The 27,300-nt window shown below is 48.1% G+C and overlaps 2 protein-coding genes across 2 annotated transcripts in view; one reads left to right on the forward strand and one right to left on the reverse strand.

Moving 5' to 3' along the window:
• Nucleotides 1-9,916, forward strand: part of NPHS1 (NPHS1 adhesion molecule, nephrin) — a 49,251-nt gene extending 39,335 nt beyond the window's left edge. The window contains exons 24-30 of the mRNA XM_083751033.1: nucleotides 1,735-1,791; nucleotides 4,444-4,566; nucleotides 5,366-5,390; nucleotides 6,093-6,183; nucleotides 7,491-7,593; nucleotides 8,034-8,155; nucleotides 9,564-9,916. Coding sequence (XP_083607159.1) covers nucleotides 1,735-1,791; nucleotides 4,444-4,566; nucleotides 5,366-5,390; nucleotides 6,093-6,183; nucleotides 7,491-7,593; nucleotides 8,034-8,155; nucleotides 9,564-9,692 — 650 coding nt within the window. The 3' untranslated portion in view covers nucleotides 9,693-9,916. The remainder of the gene's footprint in view (nucleotides 1-1,734; nucleotides 1,792-4,443; nucleotides 4,567-5,365; nucleotides 5,391-6,092; nucleotides 6,184-7,490; nucleotides 7,594-8,033; nucleotides 8,156-9,563) is intronic.
• A 1,064-nt stretch (nucleotides 9,917-10,980) lies between these two features.
• Nucleotides 10,981-27,300, reverse strand: part of NFKBID (NFKB inhibitor delta) — a gene marked incomplete at its 5' end in the record, with an annotated part of 34,561 nt that continues 18,241 nt past the window's right edge. Inside the window, 10 exons of the mRNA XM_083752045.1 lie at nucleotides 10,981-13,881; nucleotides 14,423-14,587; nucleotides 17,133-17,249; nucleotides 18,100-18,245; nucleotides 18,366-18,417; nucleotides 20,515-20,661; nucleotides 22,917-23,022; nucleotides 24,247-24,458; nucleotides 25,143-25,441; nucleotides 25,739-25,772. Coding sequence (XP_083608171.1) covers nucleotides 13,816-13,881; nucleotides 14,423-14,587; nucleotides 17,133-17,249; nucleotides 18,100-18,245; nucleotides 18,366-18,417; nucleotides 20,515-20,661; nucleotides 22,917-23,022; nucleotides 24,247-24,458; nucleotides 25,143-25,441; nucleotides 25,739-25,772 — 1,344 coding nt within the window. The 3' untranslated portion in view covers nucleotides 10,981-13,815. The remainder of the gene's footprint in view (nucleotides 13,882-14,422; nucleotides 14,588-17,132; nucleotides 17,250-18,099; nucleotides 18,246-18,365; nucleotides 18,418-20,514; nucleotides 20,662-22,916; nucleotides 23,023-24,246; nucleotides 24,459-25,142; nucleotides 25,442-25,738; nucleotides 25,773-27,300) is intronic.

Here is a 27,300-nt window from a genome sequence, read left to right on the forward strand (position 1 = left end):
ACTGCTTAGCAAGGATGGAGCCAGCAAAAGGGTGTGGCTATTAAAGGTCACATTCAACCACACTTTCACTGCGTGAGTATACTTGTGTGTAGGCACCTCGTTAGAAGCTTTCATCCATTTAGCAGAGTTTCTGGAAGCAGTGGTCAGCAACTGAAGCTACACCTTGAGAAGAAACACTCAGAGACGCCGTAAAACTCAGTCAAGTGATATATTGCTTGATTGGTCATAAACGCATCATGGTAGCACTGTTTACAATCATTATAGCAACAACTGTAATGTTTCATTCCCTCTTTCTCTTTAGCAAGGACGCAGGTGGCGCTGTGGGTTAAAGCCTCAGCGCCTAGGACTTGCCGATCGAAAGGTCGGCGGTTCGAATCCCTGCGGCGGGGTGCGCTCCCGCTGCTCGGTCCCAGCGCCTGCCAACCTAGCAGTTCGAAAGCACCTCCGGGTGCAAGTAGATAAATAGGGACCGCTTACCAGCGGGAAGGTAAACGGCGTTTCCGTGTGCGGCTCTGGCTTGCCAGAGCAGCGATGTCACGCTGGCCACGTGACCCGGAAGTGTCTCCGGACAGCGCTGGCCCCTGGCCTCTTGAGTGAGATGGGCGCACAACCCCAGAGTCTGTCAAGACTGGCCCGTACGGGCAGGGGTACCTTTACCTTTACCTAGGCAGACACAGTCTATCAGCACTCATGACGCAGCAGATTGCAGACAGCACTTGTTGGTCAGTCGTCTGCAAAAAGTGAAAACGGAAGTCCTCCGTTTATCGGCACTTCCAGCTGAAGCTGCGCATGCTCTGAGTGCTACTCCCACTTTCTGGATGAATGACTCCCTAACAGTGGCCTGCACTTCAAGAAGTAATCGGCAGTGCTGTGCAGTAGGCTGAGCATTGCATTTGAACAGGAGAGATCCAGGCCCAAATCTCTGTCCAGTGATCAATTTCTGACCTTGCGCCAGTTGCTCTCTCAATCTTGCCTGCCTCTCATGGTTGCTGCGATGATAATAAAATGGGAAGGGGTGGAGAGGGAGTCAGGTAAACTATTCTGAGTTCCTAAAGGAAAGTAAGGTAAAGGTAAAGGGACCCCTGACTATTAAGTCCAGTTGCGGATGACTCTGGGGTTGCAGCGCTCATCTTGTTTTATTGGCCGAGGGAGCCGGCGTACAGCTTCTGGGTCATGTAGCCAGCATGACTAAGCTGCTTCTGGTGAACCAGAGCAGCGCACGGAAACACTGTTTTACCTTCCTGCCAGAGTGGTACCTATTTATCTACTTGCACTTTGACGTGCTTTGGAACTGCTAGGTTGGCAGGAGCAGGGACCGAGCAACAGGAGCTCACCCCATTGCGGGGATTCGAACTGCCAACCTTCTGATCGTCAAGCCCTAGGCTCTGTGGTTTAACCCACAGCGCCACCTGCATCCCTAAAGGAAAGTATAAGCATGTAATAAGTGAGAAACAGAGTGGCAAAATGATCCTGGATTAACTGTCATGCTAAGCATGCTGTAGAGCTGGGTTGCAACAGAAGAGTGGGTTAGCAGTGACTCAAGTACTGGAAAGTGGCAGATTTCTGTGACTTCCATTCTTTTTTCCTGAAGGTATGGGTTTTTGCTTACCATCCTGACCCAGCCTATAGCATCACATTGAAATGACCATCCTTGTATTAGGCAAATTGTCCTGTTCTGATGCTATCAGAATCTGGACACTATGTTCCATCGTGGTTTAATGTGTTCTCTTCTAGGGAGTGAGGAAGAAACAATTGACAGAGAACCCAAAACACCATCTCTACCTGAACCAGGTACAAAAATGTTAACAACTAGTAGAGTTGAAGTCCATGTTGTTGAGAGAGCCATTTCCTGCTGTGGCCCTCTCTGCCTTGATGCTGTGTTGCAGTCAGGGCTGAATGTATGGATAGCTCAGTTGGTTAGAGTTTGGTGCTGGAAATGTCAAGGTTGCAGGTTCAATTCCCGTAAGGGACAGCTGCATCTTCCTGCATTGCAGGGGGTTGGACTGGATGATCCTCAGGGTACCTTCCACCTCTAGTTATCTATTAATAATTGCTGAATTGCTCAAGTCAAAATGTCGGTGCGTGGTACAGCAGTCAGTATCCCAACAACCACTGTGTTCCTTAAAAGAGCAACAGATGCAAACCTATGTTTCTAGTCTACAGAGATAGGTTTGCCGTACAATGGTAATACAGTGGTACCTCTGGTTACGTACTTAATTTGTTCCAGAGGTCTGTTCTTAACCTGAAACTGTTCTTAACCTGAAGCACCACTTTAGCTAATGGGGCCTCCTGCTGCTGCCGTGCCGTCGGTTCTTAACCCAAGGTAATATTTCTGGGTTAGCAGAGTCTGTAACCTGAAGCGTATGTAGCCCGAGGTACCACTGTACACAGGAATATTTTGGAATGCAGAGGGAGCCTGAGTGAGAGAAGAGGTTAGCAGCTGAAGCCTGAGCCCTGTGATGTCTCCAGTGTTTAGTATAGAAGCAGAACAATAGAAAATTTGCAAAGACACAATGCTGATATTTTTCCAGGTCTTCTCTCTCCCTCTCTCTGCAATTTGGATTTTGGTTTCGGTTTCATTTTGGCACCAAGTATAAACAGCTTTGATTGTCGATTGCATACGGCTTCTGGCACATTTAGTTTATTGCACAATGAATGTGTAAAAGTTTCCATTTGATGTGCATGCTCCATCAATATGCTCGAGGCGGTGAGCCTGTTGCAGGGATATTGCATTTTCCAGGCACTCTTCAATCTTTTATACTGGTTGCTTTTGCCAGATAATGGATCAATGGTTGATCAGAGTCTACTGTGCGGGATGTGGAAATGCAAGTATGTTGGTTAGGTTTGCCAGCGTTTTCAACAGCACCTGCTCCTCTCCCCCCAGGCAGTCATGGGAACTGTAGACATTAGCAAGTGACAATGCTCCATACTGTGTAAAATGTCATGATTTCTGTAGGTCACACACAGATTAAAAGCACAGAAGCAGGCCACACCAGACTGTATGGTCAGTTGGCAAACCTCATCACTGGCACCAGCAGGAAACCTTTTTAAAATGATAAACCAGTCATTAGTCAATTACCACTAGGAATGGATGAATCTGTCAATTTTGGTTTCTCTCGGTTTCTCATTTTTCTGACCCTAAATGTACTTCTCCACCTTTCTGCAGCCATTTGAGATTTTTCTAAAAAATACTGAATTCCACGTAAAAACGTGTGAGGGTTTCAGTGCAGATTTCTCAAAGGGTTGCCATGTGTCCTCCTTTTCCAGGACACATCCTCTTTTTCACGGGTGTGTAAAGTGAGAGTCATCATAGCAATCCATAGTTAAAAGCAGAAGTCACCAAATGTGTCCTCTTTTCGGCTCTTCGAAATACGGCAACCCTAGCAAGCATATTTTTGTATGCGGTTTTAACCAGCCTACACATCTTTGCAAGTGATTTCCCCCAGCACAATGCATTTTGTATGTGCTTTCATGAATATATGCATTTATATGCACACTTTTCTATAATATATCGTTTTGGTATGTAGGCACTTTCTCACTGAAATGCAAATGAAATCAAAATTCTCTCTCTTCTCCACTTGTATCACTTAGCGCATTATCATACCACTTTGCAAACCAGTGTAGTTTTAATTTCCCTTAAGGAAAAAAAAAGCTTTTCTTTCAAACCTGTGCCCTCTCCCTCTCCTCAGCTGGAGTATATGAGACACTCAGGTTTTGGGGAAAGGGGCAGACAGCAGGAAGGCTGCAGTAAAACTATTCCTAGGGCCAGCACATGACAATGGGACATCTCTGCCTTCTCCCATCCTGCTCTGTTCCTCATGATACGCTGCCCGAGTAATGTCTCATGGTACAGCCGGCCCTAACAGTTCTGTCCAAATCTGCTGTTTCCCCAGCCACTCTGGGTGGCTTCCAACAAAACACTAAAATACAACAACCTATTCAACATTAAAAGCTTCCCTAAACAGGGCTGCCTTTAGATGTCTTCTTAAAGTTTGGTAGTTATTTTTCTCTTTGACATCTGGTGGGAGGGCGTTCCACAGGGTGGGTGCCACTACCGAGAAGGCCCTCTGCCTGGTTCCCTGTAACTTGGCTTCTCGCAGCGAGGGAACCGCCCGAAGGCCCTTGGTGCTGGACCTCAGTGTCTGGGCAGAACGATGGAGGTGGAGTAAAACAATGGAGGTGGTTGCAGTAAAAGGAGACTGCATGTTTAGGGAAGCTTTTAATGTTTAATAGGTTATTGTATTTTGGTGTTCTGTTGGAAGCCACCCAGAGTGGCTGGGGAAACCCAGCCAGATGGGCGGGGTATAAATAAATAAATAAATAAATAAATAAATAAATAAATAATAATAATAATAATTATTATTATTATTACCATCATGGTGGTGGCGAGGGAGCTGCTTTCCTCTGTGCCCTCACCTTTTAAACTTTTTCATTCTTCCCCAGTGAGCCCTTTGCTGCCTCTTCCTCTTGTCGGGCTCCTCAGCACCTTAGGGGTTCTTCTGATAGTTTCCAACTTGTCCTTCCTGGGCTGTTTACTCTGCCGGCGACAAGTCCGAACTCCCAAAGGTAAGCAGAGCCATAGCTCACTACTAAGGAATGGGGCATGGGGAGATTCATACTGTCTGCTCTGCATAAGAGCCCTGGAAACACTGGGCACTGAAGGTAAATTCAGAATCATTGGATGTCTCTCCAGTTCTAATAACATGAAAAAGGTTTTTGCTCCCTATCCACATTTTTCATGCCATTGCATTATTTTATACACCGCTATCATGTCCCACCTAAGTAGCAAGGAGTGAATCTGCCCACTTCAGGTTCTCCCCATTTCTCATTTTCCCAGTCTTCTGTTCAGCTCTCTCTGTTTTCACATCAGCTTGTGATGTCATTTTAAAGCCCAAATGATAATTCGCCAGCATTTTCGTGTGAATTTGTATTAATAGACACCTGTGTTTATGCACCTTGTTCCTGAGATATACATTTTTTTTGCAAAGGAATTTCCCTTAAAATAATCTATTATTTTCACGGATATATGCATTGTGCACAAACTTTGCACCAGTACATGCATTTTTGTACCCACGTCCTGTGTGGTGTATTGCAAAATCCAATGAATGTCAAAGAATGACTGCATTTTGCTTTGGGATAATTTCAGAAAGTGTGACTTAGTTGGGTTTACCTTTAGATGCAAATTGAATCCAGTTCCTCCCCATCCATTTCCCTTATGTGCATTTTCTCTAAACTCACCCCCTTCCCCTTAATGTTGTAACTTTTTCGGACGGGGGAGCTGCTCCTTCCACAGTGTTGGACTCCATTGACTCCCACCCACTACCTGCCTTTGTATGACCTTTCTTTTGTTTCTCTCTCCTTGAAGTTGATGGAACCCAAGAAGAAGTCAAGTAAGTATTAACTGGGCAGGAGGGAAGAAGGCCATAGGGGGGAAAACTGCCCACCACTTTCCACAGAATTATCTTTTGCACATGTAGCAACTGTGAGACTAGGAGACGCTGCTTAGAACCATCAAGTTGGAAGGGGATGTGGAAGCCATCTAGCTTAACCCCATTAAATTCAGGCTCTGCAATGCAGGATGCAAGCAGAGCATCCCTGACTGGTGGCTGTCAACCCTCTGCTTTAAATACCTCCACCACCTCTTGAGTCAGTCTCCACCATTGAACAGCTCTTCAGGTGAAACCTTTCACAGCAGCACGTCTGGAGGGACAATGCACTGACCAATTTTCTTTCCTGGTTATGTGGCTGTTAAAGGCCCAGGAGACCTCCTCCCCACCCCCAAAAAAAACTTTTAGGCAAAATCAACTGCTAAACCACTAGACACCAGTGCCATAGCCTGAAAAGGCTTATAGGGTACTGAGTGGTAGCTAGCGGCTCAATAAGACTTGGAGGATTGAAGGCAGTGAAACCAATGGTGTGGATCAAGAGCCAATGAGATTTGGAGGTGGAGCTAATGAGAGGAAGAGCTACCCTCTGATTTGTTGTAAGTAAGACGGGCAGGCAGGGGCTGACTGAGGGCAGACTGAGATTAGTGGGGCATTCCTCATTTGCCCTAGTTGACCACCCTCCCCAGAATGTTGTTGCTATTTCAGGGGAAAGGTGAGATTTGGGAATAACTATGCAGTGAGCAAGTGGCTGAAAATCGGCACACGGACAGCCCAGCTGGAGGAGCAGAGCTCTGAGGTAAGCACATCTCCCTGGTGCCTGGGAATTGTGGGTACAACATCCAGGTAGCATGTAGGACCCGAAAAAGAACCCAGCCAGGTCTAGTCTTGTGCCTTCAGCAATATCTTCCTTGGCTGAGATTAGTAGGTGATTTTTTTTCATGATACAGAGAATATAGACTGCCTGTTGTGGTCTGCAGATGGCCTGGAGATCCATGGGTGCAGAAGCTGGTACAAAAGGCAGCAACCATGGCAACAAGAGTCCAGGAATACAACAACCACAAAGAAAAATAAATCCATCGGGGTGGGGGTGGGGAACAGCTCTATCCTTTGTTCCCAGTGCTGCTTTTTAAGTTTGCTGTTTTTCCCCCCAAGGGAGGCAAACTTGACATTGAGACAAAGGCAACTGGATCTGCTCACTGGTAACACCCATTCAACATCAAGGCTTCAGCCCCCGAAAAAGTAAATCTTGCAGTGTTGTGCAACAAGGTTATGTTCAATGTTAGTCCTACTTGGAGTAGACCCATTGAAATTAATGGACATGAATAATGTAGGCCCATTCATTTCAACGGTTCCACCCTTAGTTGGGTACAATGCACAGTCAGTTTTACAGGGAGTTCAGAATTCTGCATCAGTCAATCCAGTTTCTGCAATAGGGATAATTTACACCAGCCAGTGAAGTTTAGCACAAATTGTAGGAGGCAATTAAATGTATGAATCTTTGTTACCCACTTGTGTGGGTAAATTTAAAGTATTTTACTTACAGATTCAAAGGTCTGTTACCATGTTCCATGCAGCGGCAAGGAGGACACAGGCAAAATACTGTAGAAAATGCAGCAAGATAGTTTCATACTAAAGAGATTCATCTCCCAATAGACCAGCCTTCGCCAACCAGGTGCTCTCCAGATGTTTTGGACTACAACTCCCATCAACCCAAGCTGGCATGGCAGGGCTGGCTGGGGCTGATGGGAGTTGTAGTCCCAAAACATCTAGAGAGTATCAGGTTGGCCAAGGCTGTTGTAGACCATGGTTTCCAGACTCTCCACGATCAGGGTCAACCTTCATAGGAGGATGAGAAATTTGATGTTGCTTGGGGGGGGGGGAATCACAGTAGACCTTCTTAGGATTTTGAGCTGCCAACAAGGGGCTCTGATAGATTCCTAGTGAAAAACTGCCTAGTACCTGAGAAGTCCCCTATGTGAAAGTTAGATGGCTGGAAGCTGCCAAAGAAGGGACAATGGACGGGGGTCAGTGGACCTGATACAGGCAGTAGATATTGTCCTTTTTCCTGGGAATAGAGCTGGTTGGTTTGGTCTTTCTCTGCAGGGCAGCTCTCCCAAGACAACATCAACCGGCACTGAGGCTACTGCACGGGGCTGGTCCCATCCAGGCCACCACACTGACAGTGAGATGGATGCTAGTGTCACAGGTGGGCAGGTGCTGACATGTTATTTCTCCTCTGCCCGCTTTTTCCTCTAAGCCACAGTACCATAATCTGGAATCGCAGAAAATCCCAAATATCAGTGCTCTGTTTCAGCACTAGGGTGACATTCCCATCTGGGCAACTTTCCGTGGGTCATGTGTCAGTGGTGGGAGAAGCAGCAGATTTAGTTTCTGCCTTTGTACATTAGGCTACACACTCTCTCGCTGTCTTCATCCAAACAAGCAAGAGGAACCACCAGAGTTCAAGGATACATTCCAACCAGGCAAAATGCTCAGGGGGAGAAGCTGGACCACTGAGAGGTGGGGCCTGGGGAGAATTCCAAGGGCCAGGCAGAGAGTGGCCCCATCCTTGCTCCTGAGGAACAATCTCAGGTCCCTGAAGGCAGGCTTCCTTCATCACTGCAGACCCCGATATTGCACCCACAGGGCTTGGTTCTCCAGGTCAGCACGAGTACGAGGAAGTGAGGCTGCCCCGGCATTATGAAGAAATGAAGCCTCTGTATGAGAGATGGTACCCTCAGGAGGAACCGTGGATTTATGAGTATGCTGTGAGTACCTGGGGAAGAGGCTCAACGGTGGGGGAAGAGTCACAATGGACTCTCCTTCTGAACCAAGTCCACAGGACTTGTCCTCTCTTGTATGTTTCATTGTGAATCATGGATCCCCTTGTTTCCTCCACCTTCCTCATTTCAAAAAAGACACCCAAAAGGAAGTCAGAGAGTGTCCCATCTTAGCCCCATAGTGTATATCATACAGGAAGATAGGAAGATGCTTTGTACTGAGTTAGACCATTGGTCCATGTAGCTCAGTGTTGTCTACACTGACTGGCAGTAGCTCACCAGGGTTTCAAGCAGGAGATTCACCAAGCCGGTGATTGAATTTGGGACCTTTCTACCAGCAACCAGATTTGCCCAATGAGGAGAGGAAGTAGACTGGCAGCTGCTGGACTGGTAGAAAAAAGGACTCCACAAAACTTTTTTTCAGATTGAAAAACAAATTCTGGAATGTAGAAAGTTGCCTTATACTGAGTCAGGCTGGTACGGCCTACTCTGACAGGCAACAATTCATCTCAGGCAGAGGTCTCTCCCACCACTCCAGGTCCTTTTAGCTGAGATGCCAGGGGTGGAGCCTGGGACCTTCTGCTCATAGAACATGCCCTCTGCCTCTGAGCTATAGCCCTGCCTCCTTAGGAAGCTGCTTCAGACAGAGTCAGATCAATGGTCCATCAACTCAGAATGGTCAGTGCAAGGAATGGGGAGCCTGTGGCCTTCTTAAGGTTGTTGAACTATAGCTCCCATCATCCCTGATAATTGACCGTGCCAGCTGGGGCTGATGGGAGTTGCAGTCCAACAGCATCTGGAGGACCACAAGTTCCCTGTTCTTGGTCTACACTGACAGTCAGCCACTCTCGAGGCAGGAGTCTTGCCTGGGGATGGCTGGGATTAGAATCCTAGAACTGTAGAGCTGGAAGGGACCATAAGGGCCATCTAGTCCAACCCCCTGCAATGCAGGACTCATTCGCCCAATGCGGGGCTCAAACCCACAGCCCTGAGATTAAGAGCCTCACACTCTACCGACTGAGCTATCCACAGGGATATTTTACCTGTTTTCTATTTTAGGATTGAACACACAAAGCAGATGCCCTGCCACCAAGCTGTGCCCTTTCTCATGAAAGGAATGGGGGCTGGGGCTTTGGCCTTGATAGATGAGGCCAGAATCCATTTCGCCCAGCTCTTGTCTGTCAACCTGGGCCAACCAGATGCAGGACATGTAGGCAATGGCCTCCTGCTGTTTGGCCTGAGTGGCTGCTGTTCAGAGGTAGAGTGCTCCCACATATGGTGGCTCCATTTAGTTACAGTGGTGGTGAGTCACTGATACCTCTGGCCTCCACTCATTGTCTCCTGCAGTTGGGAAATGGTAGGGAACCTCAGCAGGTCTTTCTTCCCTTATGTCTAGGGTGATTATCAGCGAAGCAGAAGATCAGTGGATGGCTATGCGGAAGTGACACAGGTCTACGACCCTGTGGCAGATTTTCTGCCCCTGGATGGGGAGCTGCCTTTTGAGCAACGAGGGGAGCTGGTCTGAGCAAAAGCTGCAGCAAGGCTGCTTCTGATCCGTCACCCAGGATTTGAATCCGTACTCAGCCATGAAGCTTTGCTGGGTGACGCCTTGGGCCAGGCATCGTCTCTCAGCCTAACTTACCTCACAGGGTTGTTGTGAAGCTAAAATGAGGAGGGGGGGGATAAAGAACCATGCACACCCACTGCGAACTCCTTGGAGGAAAGGTTGCAATAAATAAATCTACCATAGATTTTTGAAAGTGATTTGTTTGCTCGCTATGAATTTGGACATCTTGGAAGATACCGTAGCCCAATTTTGGATGACGGCTCTGAGATCGAAGAGCAGCTTTCTATCTACGTTTGGATACAATCGGGTGCCATTTTGAATCAAGATGGTGGAATGAAAAGAGGCGCTGACTTGCGCCCAATATGGAGGGGGCCCAGCATGTGTTGCGTGTGTGTGTGACTGTTGTCTAGAGGAGGCCACTGCCACCATACCTGACCTGAGGATATAAGGTGCCATCCCACAAGTGCCTCCATCTCCCTTGCTGCTCCTTGGCTACCTCTGCCATCTCCTCAGGGACATGCCACCTTCCTTTTCTTCCCCTGGACCTTCCCCTTCTGGCAGCCATGAGGGGGAATGCAGGCAGCAGCAGTGTCACCTCAGCTCTACTCAGCCTCCCCACATCCCAGAGGCACATTTCAGGAGCAGAAGGCCCCACAGCCCTGACTGCTGCTCTCTAGCGGCAGTGGCTTCTTGCCTGACACAGCCCCTGCCTTGCTAGTAGCCCAAGATGCTCCCTCCACAGACCATTAGCCTGGCTCCTGGCATTCTTCATTCACAGAGAGCTGCCTCTTCCTCTTCCTCCCTGTGTTTGGCCTCCTCCGCCCCCTCAACCTTGAGAGGACCCAGTCCCCTGCCAACAAATATTGAGGGGGTCAAAGACACCTTGGCCCCATAGAGTTGGCGTGCCGGGGACCGACCCATTCAAACCTGCCTTGATTTCAACTGCTGATTTCAAAGCTACATTGCGCTTTTGCTTTCTCCGTGTTCCTGAGAAGCGCCAGGTACACGGCTGCTAGCAAAATGAACAAATTATCTGGGGCTTGGCTGCGTGGCATGAAGTCGCTTTTGATAGCAGACCTCAACCCTTCCCTCTCTTGTGTTTCTATTCCCTCTTTTCCTTGGTCCTGGGGCTGAGTGGTCCAAGAATGCTGGCAGTGAGACAAAAGCGGAAGCAGGCAAGCGCTGATGGGTTCACAGGTTCTGCACCGGGGCCGGAGTGTAGGCAGTGTGAGACGGAGACAGCGGAAAAGATTAAAAAGTGTGCTTCTTTATTGCCACAATTAGCTTGCTTCTGTTCCAATAACATATGGTTCATCATAAACCTTGGCATGTCCTCGCCTCCATTTAAATATTCCATTAGCACAAGCTTGGAGTGTTTATCAAGCTGAACACAGAGGAGGGCATGTGAAAGGTTGCCAGACAGAGGGGGGGGGGAATGGGGAGGGATAAACACAAGCTTATAGGATGTTGCCTTCTACTGAGTCAGACCACTGAGTCTATCCAGCTCAGTATTGTCTGCATTGACTGGCAGCAGCTCTGCAGGGTTTCAGGGTGAAATTTTTTCAGCCCTCTAGGGAGATGGACTCTAGGACCTTCTGCATGCAAAGCAGATGTCCTACCACTTTGGGAAGGGTTCCCTCCATAGCTGTCAAGCGTCCCTTATTTGGCGGGACAATCCCTTATCCCAGGGCCATGTCCCGCTGCTGTCCCTTATTGATGATGTCCCTTAAATAAGCTACTAAAGGTAATGGGGCCCTTTCTATGTCCAGCTGCCCTTTGTCAACAACAAATTGTTGCTGTTTTTGTGTGTTGAATATATGCTATATGGTAATTTAGAGCACCTAATAGGTATCTAAAGCCATTTGCACGCAACAAAATATGTATTTTATCAAAGTAATTGTTGATCCCTTATTTTGGCTGCTGAGCCCTTATTTTCGAGGCTGCTGGTCCCTTATTTTCAAATCTGTAAGTTGACAGCTATGGTTCCCTCCTAGTTAGTGAGCAGGAATAATTCTTGCAGCAGCTGAATCTGCAGCAGTATTTTGCGGCAGAAGAAGCTGCAACTGCCAGAATTCTCCCTTTCTTCACAACAGTGAAGAAATCCCAGGGAGACTGTATTGGGTGTCTGGCAATTGCAGATGGGCTGATCGACTCGTTTTGGTTTCTCTCTCCCCCCCTGAAGTTCAGTTCTTCGCATTTCCGCATTAGTTTGTAGTTCATTCACATCTGAAGGTGGTAAATTAGGTTGGTTTGCCTTTAAATGCAAACTGGATCTGATTTCTCCCTACCCAGCAACGGGAAAAGAAGAGAGAGTCAAACTCCTCAAAGAGCTTTGGGGAGCAGGAATTGGTGGGACAGCATGGCTTAATAAGGCGAGACTGCCAAGAAACAGGATGGGTGGGGAGGATAGGAAAAGAAAGGGGAGGTGTGTTAATTTCCCCACTTTGTGGGGATACAAGCTGCTGCAGTCATGGAGAGAGAGAGAGAGAGAGAGAGAGAGAGAGAGAGAGAGAGAGAGAGAAAGACTGCTTCCTTGGCGATGAGCCAGAGATAAGAGTGTGAGCTACACAGAGCTCTCTCAATTAAGCCAGGGACCTGGCTACAGGTTTCTGCACACAGATGCTGTGAGCGGGTGCATCACAGGCCGGAGCCTAAATCGAGAAAAAACACGCAGTGTTTATCCCCACAGCTTAGAACACGGAAGGTCCCCATCTTGCCTGAGGGCCTCCAAACCAATTCCAAGCGTCAGAGGGGCAGCACTGAAAAAGTGTGCATATTGTCATTTGCCTCAGGTTATTGTGAGGCATAATTAAGTCGGCTGCCAACTTCATCTCCTGAGAGGGCACCTCTAACTTCTTAAAAGGGCAGTTCTCTACCACAGCGTTGTTTCGAGGCTGGCTTAAGCGTTGCAGCTCCTGCCTCGCTGCAGGGACTCCAGGGAACTGTCATTTGGGTGAAGGAGCAAAGGCTCCTCTTAAAAGACCTCTCACTGGAACTACAGTTCCAAGGGTTCCCCGGTTGTGCAGAGAGAAGGAACAACAATTAAGCTGGTTAATTTTGTATGGAAATACCCAGAGGCGGGGGCAAGACACCCACAGCCTTCCAGACGTTGCTGAACTTCAAGTCCCATCATCCCTGATCTCTGGCCAGGCTGGACTTCACTCATGGGAGTGCTGGTTCAACAACATCTGGGTACCACAAGGTAGCTGCCCGTGTCCTAAGATTTGCACAGAAGGGATAATTTTGGCAGTTGTGGCTTGGAAGATCACTCCCATGCCACAGTTGCAAGAAGCTCCAACCAGTGGAATTTCCTTCCCCACTTCTGTGCAATTCTTTGAATTAAAAAGTTAAAGGGACTCTCTTAGGTTTTAAGACGTAGCATGAATAAGTGGATCACACCAGAGATGGCCTAAACAGCAACTCAGTTTCACCGAAGTAATTTCTCCGGCAAAGGCCAGCCCTGTGCTAATACGATCCAAATTTTGCCAAAAACCAATATGGTTCAATTACAACGATCCATTTCACAGAAATGATACTTGTGGCAGCTAAGAGGATAGAGAGGGGCGAACCTGGCAGCTGCCTCCCCCTCCCTTGCATGCAAGGATACTAAACAGGAGCACTTGGAACTCCAGTGGGGGAAGCAGCTGGTTGACAGAATTCGCACTCAGAGCCTGAACCGTTTCCTTGCTGATGAGGGTGAGCCCATTGGTGCTGGGTGGTGGTGAAAGAGTACCTTTGTTTCCTGCCTGATCACTAGCCTGGGGCTGCAATGATGCAGTGACAGTGGGGAAGGCAAAGCCCTCTACACTGCCAGCACTGCAATGGGTTACCTGCAGTGGGAGATAATCCAGCGCCACTGGGGATAGACTATTGGCCGGCATCAGCAAGGAAAGTCAGGCACACAACCCTCCCTATCCAATAAGTTAGTTAAATACAGGCAGCACAAGGCAAAGTTTCCTTGTCACATAAGATAAAACAACATAAACAACAATGCCCCCCCCCCAATTGACACTCCTTCACTTCCTGGGCGGCTGAAAAAGAGACGGTGTTCTGCTGAGGAGTGTAGCTTGACAGGAGGTCTTCATGGGAAAGAGGGGAGATGAGCTGGTCCGGGGCCCAAACGGCGGCTCCTAAGCAACAGGCGTAGCTGCAGAGGGAAGGAGACAACAATCATTCAAAGATGAAGGATAGCTTTTCCTTCTTGGGCTCTTCCCGATGCAGCTAGGGATGAACGGATCTGCCCATTTCGGTTTCTCCCAGCTTCTCATCCTTCCAGTCTTCAGTTCTCCATATTTTTGCATCAGTCTACTGATTTTTTTTTTTTTTTTTGCAACAAGTGCACTTGAAAATCCACCAGCTTCTTAGTGTGCATTTCTCCTAACGCAGACATTTCTGTAGGCGATTTTTATTCAGCATACACATTTTTCCCCAAGCAATTTCCCCTAATGGCATGCATTTTTTCTCGAGGTACGTTAGTTCCTCTAATCACACAATTTTTTAATGCCCCCTTTCGCTTAACATATGCCTTTTTTTGAGCAGGTGGGAGAACTCCACCGCAGAATTCGGAGAAGTGCAAATTTCTCAGGACAGCTGCATTTTGAGCTGCGTGTTGCAAATTTGGTAGGTCCTGAACTAAATTTAGCTCCCCCTGCCCCCTGCCACCAACCATAGATCCTCCCCCAGCTGACCTGTTCTGTTGCTGGGCCTGGTGCCAACAGGTGAACTGGTTGTTCGTTCTCCAGGTTCCTCGCACTGGGATCAGCCCAGTGATGCAGCAGGAGGCGCACAATCTGCTCCTGAAAGGGGTGTCCATGCAGACCAGCGGCCATGTGCAAGGCAGTGTTCCCGTGGGCCTGAGGACAGAGATTTCCCCTCCAAGTTAGCCTGCACAATATCCATTTATTGCAGATTTATTAACCCAAACTTACTGAAGCAGTGTGCAATAAAATAAGACAAAATGCAAAAAAGATTGCAAACTCAGCAATGCTAAAAGCAGTAAAGCAATTTCCACCATTATGAAACTATTGTTTTTTTCACATAAGCAACTGCAACACACTTCAGGAAAGGCTTCTTAAAGAAAAAAATGTCTTCAATAGCCCCCTAATTGCTAAAAGGCTAGGTGTTTGCCAGATTCCGGCTGATAACTGATTCCAGGCGGCTGGAGCTGCAACACTAAAATCCTGGTCTTTAGGGCACAACCAGCTCATCTCTGGGGCATGTGGTACTGTCAGCAGTACGCCATCTGGGGAGTACAATTGCTGGACATGGATGTGTGGGTCAAGGCCATAACTGTCAACTTTTCCCTTTTATTGGGAGGAATCCTATTCGGAATAAGGGAATTTCCCTTAAAAAAGGGGAAACGTTGACAGCTTATGGTCAAGGCAGTTCCTCAGGTCCATTGCAACTCTTTCCAAAGTTCCAGAAAATGCTGACAGACATGTCAGAGAATTCTGACAAAGAAAAAAATGGAATCAGAAATTGCTGATGTTCATTTCTTCATCCCAAGGCCAGAAGGGAACTCAGTCCAGTGAATACAATGGGCATTTGCTGTTTCCTCTTGCTTTCAGTCCACAAGTGACATGTAATTGATTACATTAACCCCCCCCCCCACTTGCACTGTGTTTCCTTTGCGTCCTGCAAGGCCGTGCTTTGGTTTCCGCACGTTTTGGAAGTCGAATGGACTTCCGGAACAGATTCCATTTTACTTCCAAGGTACAACTGTACAGGGCAGAACAGAAAATGATAGCTTCTTACATCCCTGAGGAACAGGACACCTCAGCAGCAAACTTGTTTAACATGCCATTTCTTCCTCTGCCCTTTTAGCTGAGCCTCAGTGCTACTCAGGATCAGTCCTGGGGAAGCTGGAGCAGCCTTTGGGCCACGGCAGGTGCGAATCACCTCCCCAATATTCCTCTTCGCTTTTCAAGAGAAGCATCCATTGGCATCAATGGCATAGAATTGTAGAGTTTGAAGGAACCACCAGAGCATAGCTGTCAACCGTCCCTTATTTGGCGGGAAACTCCCTTATTCCAGCGCCGTGTCCCGCTGCTGTCCCTTATTGATGATGTCCCTTAAATTTCCTGGGTTTCAAAGGAAGCAGCTCCTCTCCCTCCCTCCCTCCCTGCTGCCCAGGGAGGAGGAAGCCTCCAAGTATGTTGCTTGGCTGCCTGCCCCGCTCCCCTCTGGCCTCTCACCAGCCTCGCCCCCGGGAGCCCCTCCCCGTCAAGACTGGCAGGAGCCTCAGGCCCTTCCGCCGCCATCCTCCTCGCGGCCACCGAACTGAGCATCTCTGCTTGGGGTCTCCCCTCTGCCCGCCGCCACCTCTCCCACTAGGCCGTACTGCGGCTGCGCCGCCGATGGACCCGGATGAGATGGGCAGCCTGGCGTGGCCTATGAATTGCTGAGGAGCCTTGAGAGGAGAGCGAGGGCAACCATAGAGAAAGAAGTTCAGAGAGAGGAGGTGGAGGTGCGGGCAGGTGTTCCAAGGGCTAACCATAGAGGGGGAAAGCGGAGGAAGGACCACAAGCGCTTCTCCTATAGATTTGTAGTGGAAGACTAGCATAGATGGTCTGATATGCAGGTTTACTTCAGGTGCTATTTCCCCCCCTCTCTTCCTCCTGCCCCGCCTGATGGAACTGAGAGCTGCAGATGGAGCACGAGAGAAAAGATACAGAACTGCAGCAGCATCTTCGTAGCTTGGACTTCGTTTTGCATGAAAAGTGGTTGCTGCTTGTAGTTATTTAATTGCAGTGTTTCATCAGCTGGTATCTTGAGCAGCAACCTCTGGAAACGAAGGGCTAAAAACCGGCGCTGCTCTCCCAAATTATCTGGTCCCTTTTAACTTCTTATTTCATCTGGTTGACTGAAATCCCTTATTTTGGCTGCTGATCCCTTATTTTCGAGGCTGCTGGTCCCTGATTTTCAAATCTGTAAGTTGACAGCTATGCACCAGAGTCATCTAGTCTAACGCTCTGCAATGCAGGAATCTTTTTGCCCAACGTGGGGTTCGAACCCATAACCCTGAGATTAAGAGGGGCATGCTCCCCTCGCAATGCAAACAGCAGCGTTGGAGAGATCATCATGGGAGAGAGGGAGGAAGAAAAAGTATAACTTTCCCTCTCCCTTTCCTAAGGTCCCAAAGCTGCAACTGACATAGACAAAAACCTGCATGTTAGCTGCTACGGTCCAAATGAACCCACGTGACATGTGATTCTCAGAGCTGGGCCCTCTGTCGCAAGGTGCTGAGCAGGCTTGATCTGCTCTCTGAGGGCCACCAGTTCTACCCAGCCTTCTGCCTTTCATGAGACAAAACAACAACAACACCATAATGGAAAAACTCCTTTCTATCCCCAACCTTGGGCAACAGTGCCCCCTAGCAGAGAAAACCCAGAAGCACACCTTCATATTGACAAAATTCTGGAGTTCTCCTTCAGGCAGCTGGAGAAGGAACTGGATCAAAGGCAGGTTCGCAGCTTGGACGGCCAAATGCAGAATGGTTTTGCTGCTCTTCAGTTCCTAGAAAAGGGAGGAAACTGTCAGGAGGCCAGATGCAATCTCCAGGATGGGCTGGCCAAGCTTTCTTGGCTAATCACAAAAGAGAGTCTTATCTTTGAACCTTTCTGGGTGGGAGAACATCTGCTTTGCATGCAGACGATCCCAGGTTCAGTCCCTGGCACCTCCAGGTAGGACTGGGAGAGAAATTCTAGAGAGCAGCTGCCTGCCAGTGTAGACAATATTGAGTTAGATAAACAAACAAACAGTCTGACTCAGGGTGAGGCACTTCGCCAGTCCTGTTTAGAAGTGCTTCCATAATGTCAGTATGTCATGATGTCAGTGGGAGAGCTTCAAGTGTACACAAGAAATCTAGATTTATGCAATTAAAGTGAATTAAAGCATTTTCTTGCCCTGGTGAAACAAATCCACTTTAAAAAAGAAGACAACTTTTTGCAGTTAGGAAAGTGATGAGGCAAGTCACCGAAAAGTGTGAGAGGAACAAATGGGAAAACACTAGCAAATGAATAATGCTAATTGTTAAATAAATCAGAAGGAATTTCCAGTAAAGACAGGTCGTAGTCTAACCTCCGTGTAAGCTTTGTGCAAACAAATCAGGGTGAATGCTCAATAAACAGGCCATCTGGAGGATCGCAGAGCACCCTAAGTGGTACACATTGAATGGTCACATTCTTCCCCATGATGGCAAGATCTACGGTATTTTTCTATTTTAATTATGGCAACAATAGCCAAATTCTGCAAATGCTTTGCTATGTCTCCTTTTGCTCTCTTTTTGGTTGATGCGGAAGTGGCCACCTTGGTCTCCTGGCCTGGGCAGAAGGAACCCCTCCTCAGAGCCCACCCACCCACCTACCTGGCTCTTGTAGTTGGCCCCGAGTTCGAGGAGCAAGCGAATACAGAGCAGGAAGTTCTGGAGCTGCTGCTGAGACAACGGATCCATGCTTTGGGACTGGAAGGCAGCATTGTGAGCTATGACAGCACAATGCAAGGGGGTCAGACCTACCAGAAGAGTGCAGGAAGGGGTGTCAAAGACTCCACACATTAGCAGTGTGCAAAATAATATGCATTCACAACTTGAGAATGTTTCTGGGAATACACAGCACTCGCCGATCACCTTACCTTCGAAATTTCTGGCATCGACATTGACTGGGATACCAGTCACCATGACAGCCTGGGAAAGAATCAAGAAGAGATTGTCATTCTGACATGTGCTTAGAACAGATTAAATCCCAGCCTAATGAAAGCCCAGCAAGTGGATGTCGGCCATGGACCGAGTGGCTCTAACACCTAGCCTCTTTTAACAGTATTTGCTGGAAAAGCAGAGAAAAAGGGCAGGAGGATGACTATAAATATATACAGTGGTACCCCGTGTTAAGAACTTAATTCATTCAGGAGGTCCGTTCTTAACCTGAAACTGTTCTTAACCTGAAGCACCATTTTAACTAATGGGGCCTCCCGCTGCCGCCGGAGCACGATTTCTGTTCCCATCCTGAAGCAAAGTTCTAAACCTGAGGTACTATTTCTGGGTTAGCGGAGTCTGTAACCTGAAGCGTATGTAACCTGAAGCATATGTAACCCAAGGTACCACTGTAGACCTTTTCCCTGCTGTAGTGACTATTGCATCACAGCCTGTTTCATTGTGTTTTAAAGGCGTTGTAAGCTGCCTTGAAAGCCCAGCAAGGGGACGCAGGTGGCGCTGTGGGTTAAAGCCTCAGCGCCTAGGACTTGCCGATCGAAAGGTCGGCGGTTCGAATCCCTGCGGCGGGGTGCGCTCCCGCTGCTCGGTCCCAGCACCTGCCAACCTAGCAGTTTGAAAGCACCTCCGGGTGCAAGTAGATAAATAGGGACCGCTTACCAGCGGGAAGGTAAACGGCGTTTCTGTGTGCGGCTCTGGCTCGCCAGAGCAGCGATGTCACGCTGGCCACGTGACCTGGAAGTGTCTCCGGACAGCGCTGGCCCCTGGCCTCTTGAGTGAGATGGGCGCACAACCCCAGAGTCTGTCAAGACTGGCCCGTACGGGCAGGGGTACCTTTACCTTTACCTTTAAGCTGCCTTAAGAACATCAGTTGGTAGGCAGGCTATAAATAGTATTTTATCGGATACCCATTGTCCATGCGTGGAGAGCAAGCGATGGGGAAAGCATTGGCTTGCTGTATGTGCTATCATGCTGTTAACATTTGCAGGAGTATAAAAAGGAACAAATGATGGAAACGCTGCTGCAATTTGAACTCTGCGATGAGGCACTGTGAGGCCCAGCTCCCGCCAACCCCAACTGTTGGCCCCGCTGGGTCATGGGAGTTGGAGTTGGTGATGGCTGGGTGCTATAGTAGAGAGTCAGTGTGGTGTAGTGGTTAAGAGCGGTGGACTCATAATCTGGTGAACTGGTTTCGCTTCCCTGCTCCTCCACATGCAGCTCCTGGGTGGCCTTGGGCTAGTCACACTTCTCTGAAATCTCTCAGCCTCACTCACCTCACAGAGTGTTTGTTGTGGGGGAGGAGGGGAAAGGAGATTGTTTGCCGCTTTGAGACTCCTTCGGGTAGTGATAAAGCGGGATATCAAATCCAAACTCCTTCTTCGTCTTCTGAAGGAATGGCCCGGCTGCTGCTCTTGAGCTTTTGCCACCTGAGGCAATTGCCTCACTTTACCTGATGATGGGGCTGGCATTGCTAGCAGCGATGGGACCATAGACAGCTGCCTTGTACTGAATCAGGTCATTAATATTGCCTGCAGTGACTGCCAGAGGCTCTCCAGGATTCCAGGCAGGGAATATTTCCCACAGGGGCATAGCTAGCTGCTCCAGCACCTGGAGCAGCGGGGGCGGTGTGATCCACGCACGGGGGTGGCTAGGCGATCCGCACACAGGGTTGGCATGGCGAGCTGCCCACAGAGTTCGCCTGGTGGACGCAAGCCCCATGCTGCCGTTTCGGGCAGCGTGGGGCCCTGAGCCACTGTGTCAGTCCCAGGAGAGACGTGTGGCTTGGGCGTGCTGCAGGCCAAGCCCTGTGGTAAGTGCCGCCCCCCGTGATGTGCTATTTTGTCACCCCCTCAAGGATGACACCCGGGGCGGACCAGACATCCCACGCCCCACTTCCTAGGCCCCTGATTTCCCAGCCCTACTGGGAGATGCCTGGGATTGTACCAGAGACCTTCTGCATGCAAGGCAGGTGCTCTACCACTGAGCTATACCTTTCCCCTGTGGCGCTCCAGGTATTGTTGGGTAGCGGCTCCCATCATTCTTAAATGTTGGCCATGCAATAGGGGCACTCACCTCAATGACACTGGGCAGCCCATAGGTGGCGCCAAGGTGCAGCACAGTCTGCCCCTTCTGGTCTGCAGCGTTGACGTCTGCTCCCAGCACGATCAGGTCCTTCACGATCCCAGGCTGATTTGCTGCAGCCGCCACTAGCAGCGGAGTCTGGGTGCACAGAGAGGAATAGCAGTGAGTGGCTGTGGCTGGGAGTGGCAGAGCTCAGCCTTGCCAGGCACCTGGTTCTAAGCAGCTATCTAGGGCAGCAGTTGATAGGCAACAGGCAGCAGTTGACAGAAGGGAACATTCACTACTTCAATGCATATACACCAGGCATGCAAAGCCTGTTTCAGCCTGAGGTCTGCATTTCCTTTTGGGCAACCTTCTGAGGGCCACATGCCAATGGTGGGAGCGGCCATAGGCAAAAGTGGGCGGAGCAATGAATGCAAATATCACCTTTGTAGCATAGGCTACGTTTCTGCACACCCATCACCCATCCCAACAAGCAGGGGCATTAGTGGACTGCAAGGTGTTACAGGGGAGCTGGACAGGAGGCACATTTAGTGAAGAGCAGAGAGATAATAATAATAATAATAATAATAATAATAATAATAATAATAATAATAATAATAATTTATTTATACCCCGCCCATCTGGCTGGGTTTCCCCAGCCACTCTGGGCAGCTTCCAACAGAATATTAAAATACAATAATCAATTAAACATTAAAAGCTTCCCTAAACAGGGCTGCCTTCAGATGTCTTGGCTTCTCACAGGGAGGGACACTGAGGTCCAGCACCGAGGGCCTTCTGGCAGTTCCCTCACAGCAAGAAGTGAAGTCACAGGGAACCTGGCCGAGGGCCTTCTCAGTAGTGGTGCCTGCCCTGTGGAACGCCCTCCCATCAGATATCAAGGAAATAAACTACTCTCTGGCTTTTAAAAGACTTTTAGAAACTTCCCTAAACAGGACTGCCTTCAGATGTCTTCTAAATGTGAGATAGTTGTTTCTTTCTTTGACATTTATTTACTTTTTATCCCTTTATTTTATAAATTGCCTGATGGGTTTTAAAATAGCTGTCACAGCAGGATGCAATATGGAATAACAGAGAACATAAACTGAATTTCTAAACATGTATGAACCAGAAATGAAGTACATATACCGTTCGAATGGCAGAGTAAGTGCATTTGAAAACACACACAAGAAAAGAAATCAGAATAATCAGTGAAAGTCACAACAAATAGGTTGCCTGGATACCTGTAGGAAAGAATAGAGTGATATTCATCTAAGATACTCATAGCAGACCCTCTGAAATGAATGGACATAACTCCATGGATTGGCGTTTGACTGACCTTGGATATATTCCATAGCAAATACGTAGCTTATGAAATAAATTCTAAATGCTATAGGGCTGTCGCCAATGCTAGTCCTACTTAGAGTAGACCCATTCAAATTAATGCGATCAAGCCTATCTTTAGATCCATTAATTTCAGATGAGTATGCTGGATTCAGATGATAAGCAAGGAGATTCTGACTAAACATTAGGAAGAACTTTCTGATGGTAAGAGCTGTTTGACGGTGGAACGGTCTCCCTCGGGAGGTGATGGACTCTCCTTCCTTGGGGGTTTTAAGACAGAAGTTGGGTGGCCATCTGTCAGGGATTCTTCAGCTGTTTTTCCTGTATTGCAGGGGGTTGGAATAGATACCTCTCTGGGTCCCTCCCAACCCTACTGTTATGTACTAAGCTTGGATTCTAGAACAATAGGCAGGTAGGATCTTAGAATGCAACAACTGATTGGCTTGCAGGAGAAGACCAATCAGGCTCCTGGAGGAAGTTAATCAGCCTATTAGGCTGGTAGGATCGTAGAATGCAACAACTGATTGGCCTGCAGGAGAAGACCAATCAGGCTCCAGGAGGGAAGCAGAATCAGCCAGTCAGACGGGACTCATCGTGTAAATAATGTACCGTCATACCTTGGGTTACGGACGGTTTGGGTTGCGCGATTTCGGGTTGTGCACCGCGCCAAACCCGGAAGTACCAGAACGGGTCACTTCTGGGTTTCGGCGCTTGCGCATGTGCAGAAGCGCAAAATTGCACTTTGCGCATGCACAGATGTGCCAAATCGCGAACTGCGCGTGCACAGATGCGGTGCTGCGGGTTGCGAACATGCTTCCCGCATGGATCACGTTCGCAACCCGAGCGTCCACTGTATATAAAAGCCTACAGTTTTGGGGGAAATTCAAACACTGTTTTACAAGCTGCAATAAAGAGCATGAAATCGCTGCAGGACTCCGATTATATTTCACCTACAATTCTATGATTCTATGCGTAGGACTTAGTTAGAGACAACCCTATGAGACAGCTGGAGAAAGATATTCATGTGCCTCCTCCATGCAAGGAGAATTAAGCCCTGGCCTCATCCTCACCTTCCCCCTGTGCTCTTTGACGTCAAGCTGGCCACACTCCTGGAATACCTCAGCAGTAGCATATGCCAGCGGCCGGTGTCCTTTGGCCACATATAGATGCAGAAACCTGAAGAGGAGAGGGGCACAGAATAGTTTAAGAACTTGGTGGTCGGCAGACAAGACTCTTCTCCCCTGACAATGCCGCGAGAGAACCGCCTGACATAGTGGCTGGAGTCTCGGACTAGGACTAGGGAGACCTTGGTTCTGATCCCTGCTCAGCCATAGATTCCACACGGGCCAATGGTTCTCCCTCTTTCTCAGAATTAGCCTGCCTTGCATGGTTTTTGGGAGGATAAAAGCTGGGGACAGAACCATGTGTAGAAATGTGGCATCTAAATGTCAAATAAATGTAATAAACACACAATATAACAATCTGAACGTGTATAAGAACCAAATTTTGAAACAATGACTGTAAACAGAAATAGAGTACATTTCACCATAGTGGGGAAGATTGTGCTGAGGCATACCTGCTCAGAGTCACTAAATTGTTCATGGGCAATTTCCCTACTCTCCCTTCTTAGGGTTCTTCGTCTTTATTTGTCCAACTAGGGTCATATCCACATGTGCTCATACATTTACAGCACATGCCTTCCCCCAAAGAATCATGGGAACTGCAGTTTACAGCTGCATTTCCCGGTACCCATATCAAACTACAACTCCCATGATTCTTTGGGGGAAACCAATTTTTTTTTTTTTATGAATGTGACCCTGGGCCAGACAGAGGACTATCTGCTATAAAATAGGACACACAGCCACCTTACTTCGAAGGTGTAATGGTTATATGGGGTTGCTTGTGCGTAAGTTGCCGCCACTCCTGGCTAGGTAGCCTGGTTAAACCTTTTCTGGCTGGACAGCCCTTCACTTCGTGGCTGTTCAGTCGCTAGCAGAATCCGTCAGTGGGCGTTTCTTGAACTTCTTCCAGCAAAGAAGTTCTTTGACGCCAAGTCTACGCCTACTTTCCCTGTGCGGAAGTCTTCTGCGCAGGGTGGGAGTGGGTAGCGGAGGACCCATGCTCTCCCCGCTGGTCTCCGGCGAGGAGTCCTGGAGCCCCCTCGGCGATTCCCCCATCTGCCCCCCTTTATCCCTGGTGTTACACTGATTTCCTTCCCCAGCCGATGAGCTCCCTCTCTCCCTGCTGGGCCCTTCTCCAGCATCGCTTGGGAGCCCTGCCTCCACCTCTGGCTCCGATGTCAGTTCCCTGACAGAAGGGGACTGGGATGGTATTCAAAGCAATTTCCTGGGGGGTGCGGGGGATGGGAATCAGTGCCCTCACCACCGGCAACAGACTTACGTGTCTCCATCCTCATCTTGATGTAGCAGAAGAGGCAGTTCTGTGTTCCGGATCTCCGCCCGAGCTTGGGCCAGTTCACCAGGATCCACTTCCATGGATGAGGCCGGGAAATTCTCCTCGGGAAGGAGGCATGGGTTGTTCATTTCTTGCTGCATGCAGACGCCCCCAGAAGCGGGGAAGAGGTCCAAAGGCCCGGTTTCAGAGACTGCCGTCTGTGTGGAAGAAACCATGGTAAAGAAGCATTGCAATATTACCAATCTTCCCCCCCCCCCAGATATACATCAGGGTTGCCAATGTGGGCACATATATGTTCACAGAGGCATTTCCAGGCCCCCCTCCTCCCACCAAAATTAGGCTTGGAAACGGTTTCTGACTCTGAACCTCCCTGGGGCAAGCATTCCACAAATGGGGAGTGGAGGTACATTCCCAAGGATATCCTTGGAACAGGAAAATTGCTGTTTAAAAACAGATTAAGATGATAGCATGAGCCCCTTCCTTGTCTCCAGTTTGTTTGTCCCCCCCCAATAATTTTTATTAATTTTTTCCAAATACCTTAAACACAATACAACTTAACAAAATTATTCTCCTTTCAATCTATATCTTATCTGAATTAACTTCCCTCCACCCCTCTTCTGGCTTCTCTACATTGCTCTTACTTAAGCGTGATTACTCTACATACATTCTATAAATGTCTATAATTCCTTAGCAAATTTTTGCATTATACTTTAGTCATACATTCCTTATTATATTACAGCATTACATATTGTGGTCTAACCAAATGTTTACAATAAACGTTATGAGTTTTATTTCAGTCCTGTGAGTGTCTTTATTTATGTACTGTCTCCAGTTTGAGCCAATCCTCACCCACCCACATCCCCTCATAATTCCACATTCACCTCATAATCCACCGCTGACGCCATCTTGGAACCGTACATTCCCTCGGTGGTACTAGGTCCTCCTGGCCCATAAACACTGGATTCCAAAGAAGTAAAGGGGTTGATGATGCCATACTGGGGCCCTGGATGTGGAAGGAGGTAGTTCTTGGTGGGGTCCACTGACTGGTAGTGGCAGTCGGCAGGGAAGGCTGCTTGGCTTGAGGTGTCTGGCTGCCAGGTGGGAAAGGCTGCGACTGGGTACTCGGGAGCAGCTGTCTGTCCTGGAGTAGGTCCTCTTCCCTCAGCTGCTCTGGGAGGCTCTAGGAAGAGGGACTCAGGTGAGCAAAGAATACAGAAGCAGAAGAAAAGCCCTGCTGGATCAGGCCAGTGGTCTCTCTAGCCCAGCATCCTGTTCTTACTGGGGCCAACCAGATGCCGATGGGAAGCCCGAAAGCAGGACCCAAGCTCAAAAACACATCTCCCTTCCTGTGGTTTCCAGCAACTGGGACGCAGAAGCATACTGCCTCCACCAGTGCAGACAGAACGTTAGTAGCCGTTACAGGCGCACCGACTCTATGGGGGAAGAAAAGCATCCCAGTGTATCCATATTCACTCACCTGTTCGGTTGGCTTCGAAAACTCCTGGGGGTACCTGCAGAGGAAGAGTAAAAAAAGAGGATCAGTAATGAGCCTGTTAAAGGTAATAAAGTGGTTGTGTCTGGACCAGTGTGGTGTAGTGGTTAAGAGCGGTGGACTCGTAATCTGGTGAACTGGGTTCGCGTCTCCGCTCCTCCACATGCAGCTGCTGGGTGACCTTGGGCCAGTCACACTTCTCTGAAGTCTCTCAGCCCCACTCACCTCACAGAGTGTTTGTTGTGGGGGAGGAAGGGAAAGGAGATTGTGAGCTGCTTTGAGACTCCTTAATAATAATAAAATTTTATTTATATCCCGCCCTCTCCAGCCGAAGCCGGGCTCAGAGTGGCTAACAACAGTAAAAATAACACAATTTACATAAAATCACAATCAATTAATTGAAATACATTCTAAAATCAATTCATTCTAAAATCAATTCAGGATCAAATGGCACAGGGCCATTAATTTGAAAAAACCCTGGCTCTGGTAGTGCAGTGATAAAACGGGATATCAAATCTAAATCAAAACATGCTATGGTCGCCACCCTAGACTAGGCTGCCCCTTAATCTGCCCCAAATGTTCATTTGCATGGTCCCCAATTCATAACGTAGGAAGAAGCCACCTTCTGCTGAGTCAGAACAATGGTCCATCTACCCTCATGGATGATGGACCAATGTTCTGACACAGCGGAAGGCAACTTCTTCCCATGTTATGAATTGGGGACCATGTGAATGAACATTTGGGGTACATTCTATCCTATGTGGTGGACCTGTAAAAGGGTAAAAGAGTATTGGGAAATAATTCATAATGAATTGGGAAAAAAAAGTTTAAAAAACAAATTTTTCAAAAAGAAATAAACCAGGTTCCTTTTTGTTGGGAAGAATTCAGACAGAAATTCCCAGATGTCAAAAAATGTTATTTATGTATGCCACTACTGTGGCCCGTGTTTTGTTAGCCCCCAAATGGAAAACGAGCGAAGTCCCAGCTAAAGAAAAATGGCAACTTAAGCTGATAGAACATATAGAATAAGAGAACAAGAAGAACATACGTTTAAAAAAGAGTGGAAAATGTTTATTGAATATATGGGGGGAAATTGTGTATGTTTGAAAACGTGGGCAGCATTAAGATAAATTCAACAGTGTAAATAAGTTTTGGTGGATGTAATAATGGAATACTGAATGGTTTAGTTTATATAAAATATGCAGGGATTTATGCTATGCAAAATGAACCATGGAAAGAGAAGAGGGAAAGTCACTGATATTTTAAGGTTGCTTAAATGAATATTCTAAAATGTAAAACAGAAAATTTAATAAAAATTATTGGGGGGGGGGGGGGGGAGAACATTGGTCCATCTAACTCCACTGACTGGCAGTTGCCTTCCAGGGCTTCAGGCAGGATCTTTCCCCAGCCCGACCTGGAAATGCTGGGGATTTTATTTGGGATTGAACTCTGGGCCTTCTGCATGCAAGACAGATGCTCTAACACAAGGCTAGAGCCCTCGTCTCAAAGAATGCAAACCAGGTGCAGCTAGTCTAGGTGACGGACCC

This window comes from Podarcis gaigeae (assembly GCF_964106915.1).
Source record: "Podarcis gaigeae genome assembly, chromosome: 8".
NCBI lineage: Eukaryota > Metazoa > Chordata > Lepidosauria > Squamata > Lacertidae > Podarcis > Podarcis gaigeae.